The following is an 11,837-nucleotide window of genomic DNA, read 5'->3' as shown; positions in this document are numbered from 1 at the left end:
TATTTCACTCTAATTTGTTTTGTTATAGTCATACATTATCTCAATGACCAATAACAATAAGCAGGGTTATATTCATACTTCTTCATTAAAACTCCATATTTGTATTCTTTCTGCGTTCTTTTGTTATGTAATTGTGCTTTTGTCCGTCAAACGTAGTTTTAGAAAAGTCCTATGTTAACACAAACAACACTACTGTAGTACGTTAGTAATGCATAATTAAGTTTCTCCTCTCCTTTCTGCTCGTCATACCACAGACACATATAAGATGTCTCCTTCAACCAGCGGGGTACCCTCTCGCCCATGGACTCCTCGCTGCACACCTCCTCCCCAGCAGCAGCAGCCATCCATCCCTCCACACCCTCACCCACACCCACCACCCGACTACCACCACAATATGTACATCCCAGGGACCCCATCAGGCTTTTGCACCCTCAGGCCTGCAGCGCAGCGAAGTGAGCTAGATGTCCACAACTCCTTCTCCACTTTTGGCAAGAAGCGACGCCTTCAGATGTCCCCCCAGGGGGAGGCTGCGATAATAAATAATGACTTGTATAATGACTGATGAACCAATGACTGTCTGAAGGGATGATTAATATGACGAATAACCTCATCTCAACATAGAGGAAGCAACCATTTGGTAGATGAATTAATGGATATTTGAATTAGGTGGATCGAAAAACAGAGGATGTACAATTTATAGAGATATAATGAATGAACAGTTCATTTTGGCTAAAATGCTGATGGGAAATGAAGTCTTATGGCCAATTAAGTGACTTGCCACTAAATCATGGCCAATGTATGTGTCTGCTTATTATTATTGTTGTTGTTGTCGTTATCATCATTATTCATATAATAATTTAGACAATCAAACTGCAGAAGCGACTTCATCCATTGTGTTTTGAAAAAAGCATTGTTGGAAAATAATTTTTGCACATCCTTATGAATTTATATTTTTTGGTTAAAGAAAAAGAAAAAGTGTTTTTCTTTTTGGATGTTTGTTTGCTGACAGAGCTTGAGTGAATTTGACAAATAGTATGAAAATGTACTATTATGCAAGCTGCAACATGGTGCAGATAACTGTATAGGCCGGGGAATTTCCCCACACATGTACTGTATACATTTATGAGAATAAAATATTTTTTTCATATGATTTTTTTTATGTCTCTGAAACATGCATGTTTAGCCAGAGGAAATTCATAAAACTGAAGGCCTACACACGCACTCACTCGATCGACATGCACAGGCGCAGATGTGAGTTTCCTGGATCTATGTTTTACAAGCTGGAGTCAATTATTTTGGGGTGAAAAAGTTATCAGCCACTCTTACAAGGGTGGGAATCTTTTCGCCTTGGTAAGCTGTTTTCCACGGTGAGGAATAAACAGTAAAATGCTAACATATGCTAATTGGAGTGCTTGCATTTCCATTTGCCCGCAGAGAATAGTGGGGTTCATTAACTGAACAAACAGAACCTCCTCTCTCGAAATATCACTTTAATTAAGACCACGAGCACGAATACAAGCGTCAGGGGAAAGAGGGGACTCAGCTCCAAATGCCACCCCTGGATGTGAGCTTGGGGGCCTGTGACTTCTCTCTCTGTGCCCTTTTACATCTTACTTCTCAGAGAATTAGTTCCTGCCATCAACAGATGAGAACTGGCCACGGGCCAGAAATGAACAGGGTAATTAGGTCGTCGTAAGACTCAGATTGAAAATAATTCCGTTAATAAGGAAACGGTGTCCGTAGAGAGCATGGAGGGGAGTAGGATAACCTTCTCTGCGGTAAGGTGATGCATAGGGACGACTGTTGGGGGAACAGCGGGATTTAGGTCAGCTTGGCTTTCTTTAGGATGAGTGAGGAACTGAGCTCTGTTCTTAAAATAGCGGCGGAAGATTGGTCTCTTCTAAAAGAACAGCTTTAAAGTTAATAAAGAAGTTGTTCCTGGATAATTAAACAAGACAATTTCAGAGTGATGAATTTCATGCCAACAGCTGGAGACTATACAAAATAGGCAATCTATTTTTGAAAATTGTAATGTCAATGTTGTAATTGGTCAAATTATGGTATGAAAAACCATACAAATATCATGTCTTTTTTTAGCAACAGCAACATAACCCTTCATACATAGCAACGAATGTCACTTGGCGTCCCCCTACCATAACGGTCATATGCACTAGGAGCTGTCCACTCCAATAGTGCTGAAATTGTTTGGATCGGTGTGGCTTTTTCTGGTAAGCTGCAGTTTCTTCAGACATCCGCCAGAGGGGGCATATGATAAAACACATTGAACACTGGGGCAGTTTGCTGGATTTAATGCTTTCGAGGCACCCCTTTCCTCTTTCCTCTCCATTAAAAGCACAAACGTTAAAATCCACTTTAATACCCTATAGGTAGATGCATGACTTGTGTTCCGTTAAAGTGGTAAGTGCAGTATAAGTATAAGTGGTGACACAAAGGCTGATGCAAAATGTTTTTTTTCTTGAATGCGAATGGTGAAAAAATAATAAGAACTATTTTTTCTAAGTGAAAGCGGCACTACAACAGTATAGAGCATCTTTTTACAACATATATTTAATTGAGGAAAGTAAAATTAATCAAGCCTGCAAAATGTACATATCGTTTCAAAAATACAACTACTTATTAAAAAAACACTCACGTGACTGCTCAATGCATAACAAATCGTGCTCTCTAGATAACTGATCTTTTGTATAATATTTTTATATCCTTAAAGTTGCCATATCTGTTATCTTATCTGTTAAATATAACAATACTTGATTCTGAGATGTAGTGGAGTCGAATTATAAAGAAACATTACATTGAAATACTTTAGTGCACAAGTAGAAGTTAAATTGCACGACTGCTGGTCGGAACAGAGTTTTCTGGCAGAACTTCACCAACTACCAAGGTTCATGGAAAGTGAAAGGCTTGAAGAGGTCAAAAAGCTCCAGTAACACTTGTAGTGTGAAGATAAACTTTACTAACTTTATTAGACCGACGAGTTTCGGCTTGACCCGGATGAAGGCCACAAACCGAAACGCACAAACGAACTTTTGCACATGGCTTATTGGCGAATAAACCAAAGGCGACATATTTGTGACCCATTCAAATCTCATCACGTTAAATAGTAGGTAAATGCTGAAAAGTTTAACCACATTGAAACACCATATTTAGATTTTTATTTGAAATTAAATACTGACTGAAATTGTAACCATGGTTCATAATATTGTCTAAATAAGTTCACCTTTGAGGACGAGCATTAGGAGACTCTAACAGTGTGTTGGTAACGGATTTCACCAGCAGAGGGCATCATTGAGTAAGGATCCTTGCTTACTAGTCTGAGTTTGAAAGAGTATTTGTTTGACTGATATCTATACAAACATTGAGTGTTGTTGTTGGTGTGTGGGTGTGTGTGTGTGTGTGTGTGTGTGTGTGTGTGTGTGTGTGTGTGTGCGTGTGTGTGCGTGTGTGTGTGTGTGTGTGTGTGTGTGTATGTGTGTGAGGGGGTATTTTCAACAATGCCTGACATCGTTCATCTATAGGTCCTTTGGTAAATTTATATTAATATTCAGATCCATAACCGTACAAAAAAAGAGGCTCTCAGGGTTTCATTGTACTATGTTACAGTTTAATAAATTATTTTAGATAAGCCACTATCACAAAACCCGCTGATTTATTGCCACATATTGAAAAAGGAAGGTTATTCTGGAAATGTGGTCACAGGTTTGGTTTAGTGGTTTAGCTCTATGTATGAGCATCTCAAGTGCTGAGAACTTTGTAAATGTTTTGAAACGTATGCCAAAGTAATTGTAGATTTATGTGATCTTTGAAGCTGCTCTCTGTTTACAACATTATTCCCGTGGATTTTTTTTGTTTCGGGACATTCAAGACTTCAAAGTTTTGCCCTGATTGAAAAGATTTGTGGGCCAGTAGGAGGTTTGTATGTGTATGTTGCCAATCCATGGAATTTGTCTAAAATCAGGTGAAGGAGTCAATAAGACTGCTGCCATTTACATATTTAACATTAATAATCGGAAGATCTTGGCTCCTATAGTTCGAGTAACAGTATCTTGCAATGAGTTGTACAACACTGATATCTGCATAGTGGTTTAAGTAATTCTATACCTATTTCACAATATTTGTAATGTTAATAATTCAATCAAGAAAAACCCAAAACATCTTTGCAAGATAATTAAAGGAAAATGAAAGTTTAATACATTTTTATTCTCATTTTTATTTTAACCATGAAGATAATAATAAATCATTCATCAACAACATTTTTTTTCTGTTGATCCCTGAGAACAACCTCATGGGATTTTAAGGTCATGTTTAGGTCTCAGATATATTATTGCCATTTTGTGAAAAATATTTTGTATTTAATTTTTTATTTCAAATCTGAATCTTATGCTAGGATGTATTGGTATAGATAATTTCTATTTGTAAACAAAAGTGAGGAGAGGTTTTTACAAGTTTCTAAGGAAGTTAGTAAAGCCACATCGGATCTCTTGTTCGTGGAGGGCAGATGTTGGACCGACAGATCTTTATCACAAAAGCAGAGATAACTTTCTTTGAATCATTCAATTAATATATATATATATATATATATATATATATATATATATATATATATATATATATAGATATATATATGTATGTATTTTTTAAAGTTTATTTTTGATCTATGAAATAGTTGGCCGTTTTCAGTTGGCTGAAGAAAGCACATTTTTTTGCCACCAAGCGAAAATAAACTTACCAAAATACTATAGTTAAGCACAGTATTAAGCTCATTTAATTTATGTGGATATTCAATGTCACCCACTAAACTTATGACAGTCCACTGTGGAAGAGGGAACATGTACTTAGAGCAGCTGTCGGTCACAATTCTTTTCACCCCAGCTCCAAGGTGTGCATGCTGGTGCACAAGCCGGGAAAGGTTTTTAAAATTTTAATTTTGCAGTTTGCAGGTCACAGCATGGTGTAAAACATTATATAAACTGATACTCAAAGTATTACTGGTTTTAGAGAAATGGATTCCTCTATACATAGAACAAAAAGTGTTTCAGCACAATTCTCCTTATTTTGCGTGTGGTGAATATATTAAAGTGAAAACTAAAGTACTAGAAGTCAAATTATATTATTAATTCCTCTGTGTAAGGATGATGGAATTGTCTTTCTAAAAGAACATGGAGGGAGTTTAAGTTCTCAAGTTTAAGTTTTCAAGTTCTGGGGGTTGAGCATTTGTGTGGTACTAGCCTGGGTTTATACTATCCTCGTAGGAAGACACATCAGGTTTTGGATGCAGGATTGGCCATAAAGGAATCAGAAACTGGGTTGGCTCCCAATCACAGCAATGAACCTCCAAACTGACCTGTTGATTACATGGACAGAATCGACCATTAGTTGACAGTTGACAGTTTCTTCTCTCCAATAAATATATTTCAGAATTACTATATGAAAAATATAACAAATTACTTTTACATACTTTATAAATCATTGAGGGAGATTCTGGTTTACACTCTGTTATTGAGAGACATGCTTCTCACATAAATAGGCCCAAAATAAAAAAACATTCACAAACCGTACCTGTGGACATGCATTAGTGGAAAGATGTCAGAGTGGGGCTGCTACACAGGGAGCAGGGAACAGAGCTGTTGGGAGTTTGGTGGCTTGCTCACCTGGGCATTACCCTGACCTTGCACCTCTCTACACAGGGAGGACACTGCTGGCTGTGGATCTCTTTTTACTCAGGTGAGTCACATGATTAGCATGTCTATTGAGATGCCTTAGGCGTTTGCTGTTCTTTTAAAAAAACGCTACTGTCATGTTAAGTCACATTGTCAAATAAATTTCGTTTTGGATCCTTTGCAGAACACAGTGAATATGAGGTGAATTATTGAGGAGGCCTTATTCTGCAAAAAAACTTAGCAGCATATTATGTGACCTGTAGTAATCTAATACAGTAAAGGTGTATGGACAAAGCAAATTGACCCAAGTCGACTGTCACATGGCTGCAGTTTTGTTATGCCTTAAAGCTGAACTTTTAATTAAAGCAATAATAAAAATCCTGATCTTAAGAAAACCCATAACAGTACATTATGATGCATACTACTGTCAAAGCTTATTTTTAAACAATAACTGCACTCTGTCACATGGTGTCACTGTTGACCATTAAAGCATAACTTAAAGCGTAGCTCTCTCTCAAGACATGACACACCCATAAGGGGTTGTACACAGCTTTAAGAAAATATATTTATATTTAAATTCACCACACGACCCACCCTCATGTCCTGGGATATTTTGTCAGATACTTGACATCATCAGTATAACACTTCTTATCTGGAGTATTATTTTCCCCTGCAGATGAAAGGATGAATTTTTGGATCACTGTCTTTGTTGTGTGTGCGGTATGGCGCAGAGCTCTGTCTGTAACAAGGTACTCCATAGCGGAGGAGATGGAGAGGGGCTCGGTTGTGGCAAATCTGGCTTCGGATTTGGGACTTGAACTTGGAGGTTTGGCACAAAGAGAGGTAAAACTTGATATTTTCCATAACAAAAAATATCTAGATGTGAATAAAAAGACAGGGGAACTGTATATTGTAGAAAAGATGGACAGGGAATACCTTTGTCCGATGAAGACTACCTCCTGTTTTCTAAAGCTTGACGTCATCATAGAAAGCCCCTTACGAATCTTTAACATTGAACTTGGAATAACGGACATTAATGATAACGCGCCACATTTTCGACGAGACAGGGTAGAGCTCGACGTTTCAGAATCAGCATCGCCGGGAGAGAGGTTCTCCCTGCCTAATGCTGTGGATCCAGATGTTGGCATAAATACGATAAAAACGTACAAACTCAGTGTCAGTGATCATTTCACGATTGAAATTCAGACTGGCAGTGATGGAACTCAGTATGTTGATTTGGTGTTGGCCAAGTCTTTAGATAGAGAGGAGACAGCGGTTCATAATCTAATCCTGACTGCTGTGGACGGCGGGGTCCCTGTGCGCTCTGGCACTGCCAATATAATTGTTCATGTACAAGATACAAACGACAATCCTCCTCGATTTGACAAACAGACCTACACTATTAACATGACAGAAAATTCCCCCCTAGGAACTTTGGTGATGAAGCTTAACGCTACTGATCTGGACGAGGGTCTTAATTCAGAGATTGTGTACTCATTCACCCTTTACACGTCAGAAAAAACACAGGATGTCTTTGCATTGAATCCTAACACAGGGGAGATAACTGTGACGGGCACTGTTGACTATGAAGACATGAAATTTTACGAGATGCACATTGAGGCCAGGGACAAAGGGACACATCCCTTACTTGGCCAATGTAAAGTAGTGGTGCACGTGACCGACATGAATGATAATTTTCCGGAAATCACCATACAGTCTGTTAAAAACACAGTGGATGAGAACATTCCAGTAGGAAGTGTCATTGCTCTGGTTGGAATAAGTGACAGAGACACTGGCGATAATGGAAAAGCGAGCTTATCCATAAATCAGAACCTGCCCTTTATTCTCAACCAGTCATCAGATAGACCCATGCATTACAAGCTTATAGTGTCTGCACCCTTGGATCGTGAATTGGTGCCTGAATACGACATACTACTTACTGTTACAGATGCAGGGACGCCTCTTTTATCTGATAATGAAACAATACATTTACATCTACTGGATGTTAATGATAACGCGCCACAGTTCCCTCAGTCATTTTACACGATACGTGTGATGGAGAATAACGCACCTGGGGCCCTGCTCAGTTCCCTCACTGCCTTTGACCCTGACCTCCATGAAAACCAGTATCTAGTTTATTTCATCCTCGAGAAGGAGATAGCCAACACCTCCATGTCCATGCTGTTCTCCATCAACCCAGAGAACGGCAATCTTTACGCACTGAAAACTTTTGACTATGAGATCGAGAAGGACTTTCTGTTCCACATCGAGGCCAGAGACTCTGGCTCTCCTCCACTCAGCAGTAACGTCACGGTCCACATCATCATTGTGGACCAGAACGACAACGCTCCGGTCATTGTGTCTCCATGGCGCGCGCACGGCTCGGTGGTGGAGGAAAAGATCCCCAGGTCCACCGATAAAGGCTCTCTGGTTGCCAAGGTGATAGCCTTAGACACAGACTCGGTGCACAACTCTCGGATTACCTACCAGTTTCTACAGGTGACTGACGCCACCTTGTTCAGTCTGGACCAGTACAACGGAGAGATCCGGACTATGAGGATGTTCAGCTACAGAGATCCGCGCCACCAGAGACTGGTTGTTATTGCTAAAGACAACGGGGAGCCCGCTCTGTCTGCTACAGTCACCATCAAGCTGTCCACAATGGAGACTGCAGTTAAGGCCTTCTCTGACATGACTGAGGTACCTCTGGAGTACGACATCTTCTCAGACCTGAACCTGTATTTGGTCATCGGTCTGGGCTCGGTGTCATTTCTCCTGCTCATCACCATATTGGTCACCATCGTGCTCAAGTGTCAGAAAGTCAAGCCCAGCAAAGCTGCTGCTCCCTGCAGGAACAGTGTGATCAGTGAGAGGAACTCCACCATCGCAGACTCCACTCTGGTCTCCAACGATGCGTACTGGTACAGTCTGTTTCTAGCAGAGACCAGGAAAGGAAAGCTGGTGGTCAGACAGCCTGTGCCAAAGGGCTCCAGATACATCGTGTCCAGTTTACCAAGAGGAACAGGACTGACAGACACGAGTGACTCAGCAGCCTCCACTCTGCAGGTAGGTACCAACATTGCATATTTTTCTGTTTTCCTCATACTATACCATATTGAATTTGTATTTTATTTTTTTCCCTGTATTCAACGTCAGCAGTTGTTTAAAACCTACACATATTTCAAATTTTTAGGTTGGTCGTAAACTTTATATGTGTGATCTTGTATATGCGTAGAGTGGCGCTGTTTACTCGAAAAAAAGAATTCCAGTCTATGAACGCCATGACAGCAAATCTCAGTCAGTGAGGTAGACGTAGGAACAAAACGGACAGCTCCGTGGTGCTGAAATTCGTACGAATGTCAAGTAGCACATTTTAGCTGTTTAATGCAGCAAACGCTTTGGGGATTTAAATTGAACAGATATGTTTTGAAGGACACTTTCAATGGATTATGCCAATTAGTGGAAACACGCCTTACATCGACTGATGTACGTCATACGGTGAATAGTTTGAGAACAAAAGGTCCGTTTTGACAATGCGGTCATACAAAAGGTACGTGTTGTTGGTTATTATTTCGTCTACCATTTGTTATGTATCAACATCAGTAAATCATTACTCCATTCCCGAGGAAATGAAAGAAGGATCCGTTGTCGCTAACCTTGCCACCGACCTGGGCCTGGATGTTAAAACACTGAATCAGCGAAAGATGAGACTCGACATCATCGCGAGTAAGAAATATCTCGATGCAAACAGAGAGACTGGTGAACTATATGTTGTTGAAAAGATCGACAGAGAATACATATGTCTAGCAAAGTCGTCTTGCTATCTAAGACTGGAGGTAATACTAGAAAACCCGGTGCGAATCTTTAACATAGAAGTCGAAATTTTAGATATTAACGACAACGCCCCACAGTTCAGAAGAGACATTATCCACTTAGACATATCTGAAGCAACGCCAAAAGGAGAAAGATTCTCTCTCAGTAATGCAGTGGATCCTGATGTCGGAAGCAATTCAGTAAAAACATACCATCTGAGTGAAAGTGAATATTTCAATATTGAAGTCCAGACGGGAAGAGATGGAACAAAGTTTGCAGATTTGATATTAAAAAAGGCCTTAGACAGAGAGAAACAGGCTGTTCATAATTTAATCCTCACAGCTGTAGATGGAGGAATACCTGCTCGGTCTGGTAGTGCAAGTGTTATCATTCGTGTTTTAGACACGAATGATAACGCTCCAACGTTTGACAAAATAAGTTACAATATACACATTATGGAAAATTCTCCTATAGGGAGCCTAGTTATTCATCCTAATGCCACAGACTTAGATGAGGGATCAAATTCTGAAGTAACATACTCATACAGTTTATATACATCAGAGAAAACACAAGAAACATTTAATCTGAATCCTTCCACTGGTGAAATTACTGTTAAAGGAATGTTGAACTATGAAGACTTCAGGATTTATGATATGGAAGTTATAGCAACAGACAAAGGAGCCAACAGTTTGTCAGGACAATGTACCATAAAGATTCTGGTGGAAGACATGAATGACAACCACCCAGAAATATCTATTAAGTCATTTCAGAGTCCAGTCAATGAAAACATAGAATTAGACACAGTGATAGCTGTAGTTAGTGTCAGTGACAAAGACTCAGGTAACAATGGGGTGGTTGATCTTCATATTCCTGATAATATGCCTTTCAAACTGAGGGAGTCCTCTGATAACTATTATGAATTAGTGGTGTCAGAGCCGTTAGACCGTGAGAAGGTCCCAGAATATGACATCACTTTCACTGTGACAGACAGAGGTTCTCCTCCTTTATCTGACAATGAAACTATGACGTTAGAGCTGCTGGATATCAATGACAATGTGCCTCAGTTCTCTCAGTCATTTTACACGATACGTGTGATGGAGAATAACGCACCTGGGGCCCTGCTCAGCTCCCTCACTGCCTTTGACCCTGACCTCCATGAAAACCAGTATCTAGTTTATTTCATCCTGGAGAAGGAGATAGCCAACACCTCAATGTCCATGCTGTTCTCCATCAACCCAGAGAACGGCAATCTTTACGCACTGAAAACTTTTGACTATGAGATTGAGAAAGACTTTCTTTTCCACATCGAGGCCAGAGACTCTGGCTCTCCTCCACTCAGCAGTAACGTCACGGTCCACATCATCATTGTGGACCAGAACGACAACGCTCCGGTCATTGTGTCTCCATGGCGCGCGCACGGCTCGGTGGTGGAGGAAAAGATCCCCAGGTCCACCGAAAAAGGCTCTCTGGTTGCCAAGGTGATAGCCTTAGACACAGACTCGGTGCACAACTCTCGGATTACCTACCAGTTTCTACAGGTGACTGACGCCACCTTGTTCAGTCTGGACCAGTACAACGGAGAGATCCGGACTATGAGGATGTTCAGCTACAGAGATCCGCGCCACCAGAGACTGGTTGTTATTGCTAAAGACAACGGGGAGCCCGCGCTGTCTGCTACAGTCACCATCAAGCTGTCCACAATGGAGACTGCAGTTAAGGCCTTTTCTGACATGACTGAGGTACCTCTCGAGTACGACATCTTCTCAGACCTGAACCTGTATTTGGTCATCGGTCTGGGCTCGGTGTCATTTCTCCTGCTCATCACCATATTGGTCACCATCGTGCTCAAGTGTCAGAAAGTCAAGCCCAGCAAAGCTGCTGCTCCCTGCAGGAACAGTGTGATCAGTGAGAGGAACTCCACCATCGCAGACTCCACCCTGGTCTCCAACGATGCGTACTGGTACAGTCTGTTTCTAGCAGAGACCAGGAAAGGAAAGCTGGTGGTCAGACAGCCTGTGCCAAAGGGCTCCAGATACATTGTGTCCAGTTTACCAAGAGGAACAGGACTGACAGACACGAGTGACTCAGCAGCCTCAACATTACAGGTAAGAGTCAAAAATCGATTCATTTTTTTATACATCACTTACCAAGAACTATTTTTTTTACATGCCCTAACATGCCATTTAGAGTGCTACAACTTCTAATAGAGCTTCTGATTACTTTCAGCGAAATATGTCAAAATAAATAAGTAAAAACATGTTTTATCTGCCTTTTTAATTATTATTTATTAAATATGCTTCATGGACACAATGTGTTGTCATATGCAGAAGGTGGCGCTGTTTTATA

The 11,837-nt window shown here is 40.5% G+C and overlaps 3 protein-coding genes across 4 annotated transcripts in view; all 3 read left to right on the top strand.

Annotated features, from left to right (window-relative positions):
- si:ch73-233f7.1 (uncharacterized protein LOC100537710 homolog) overlaps positions 1–1,145 on the top strand; it is a 7,046-nt gene extending 5,901 nt beyond the window's left edge. Inside the window, exon 4 of one of the 2 annotated variants that reach the window (XM_061048216.1) lies at positions 255–1,145. In XM_061048216.1, the coding sequence (XP_060904199.1) occupies positions 255–562 (308 nt within the window). In that variant the 3' untranslated portion in view covers positions 563–1,145. Of the gene's footprint in view, positions 1–221 lie in introns of both variants that reach the window. The other variant, XM_061048219.1, reaches the window with a different exon arrangement.
- Positions 1,146–6,247: 5,102 nt separating this feature from the next.
- pcdhb (protocadherin b) lies at positions 6,248–8,897 on the top strand. Its single transcript, XM_061048205.1, has one exon. The coding sequence runs from the start codon at positions 6,363–6,365 to the stop codon at positions 8,880–8,882; it is 2,520 nt and encodes an 839-aa protein (XP_060904188.1). The 5' UTR covers positions 6,248–6,362; the 3' UTR covers positions 8,883–8,897.
- A 68-nt stretch (positions 8,898–8,965) lies between these two features.
- LOC132981999 (protocadherin alpha-C2-like) lies at positions 8,966–11,813 on the top strand. Its single transcript, XM_061048206.1, has one exon. It carries the CDS (start codon positions 9,212–9,214, stop codon positions 11,693–11,695), a length of 2,484 nt encoding a protein of 827 aa, XP_060904189.1. The 5' UTR covers positions 8,966–9,211; the 3' UTR covers positions 11,696–11,813.
- The last annotated feature ends 24 nt before the right edge of the window (positions 11,814–11,837 follow it).

Source organism: Labrus mixtus, chromosome 10 (genome assembly GCF_963584025.1).
Source record: "Labrus mixtus chromosome 10, fLabMix1.1, whole genome shotgun sequence".
Taxonomy (NCBI): Eukaryota; Metazoa; Chordata; class Actinopteri; order Labriformes; family Labridae; genus Labrus; species Labrus mixtus.
The sequence above is the reverse complement of the archived record's forward strand: the minus strand, read 5'-3'. Positions and strand labels throughout refer to the sequence as shown.

What these genes read in the sequence shown, in the direction of transcription:
- pcdhb (XM_061048205.1), top strand. Translation starts at nt 6,363, where the DNA reads ATGAATTTTTGGATCACTGTCTTTGTTGTGTGTGCGGTATGGCGCAGA.
- LOC132981999 (XM_061048206.1), top strand. Translation starts at nt 9,212, where the DNA reads ATGCGGTCATACAAAAGGTACGTGTTGTTGGTTATTATTTCGTCTACC.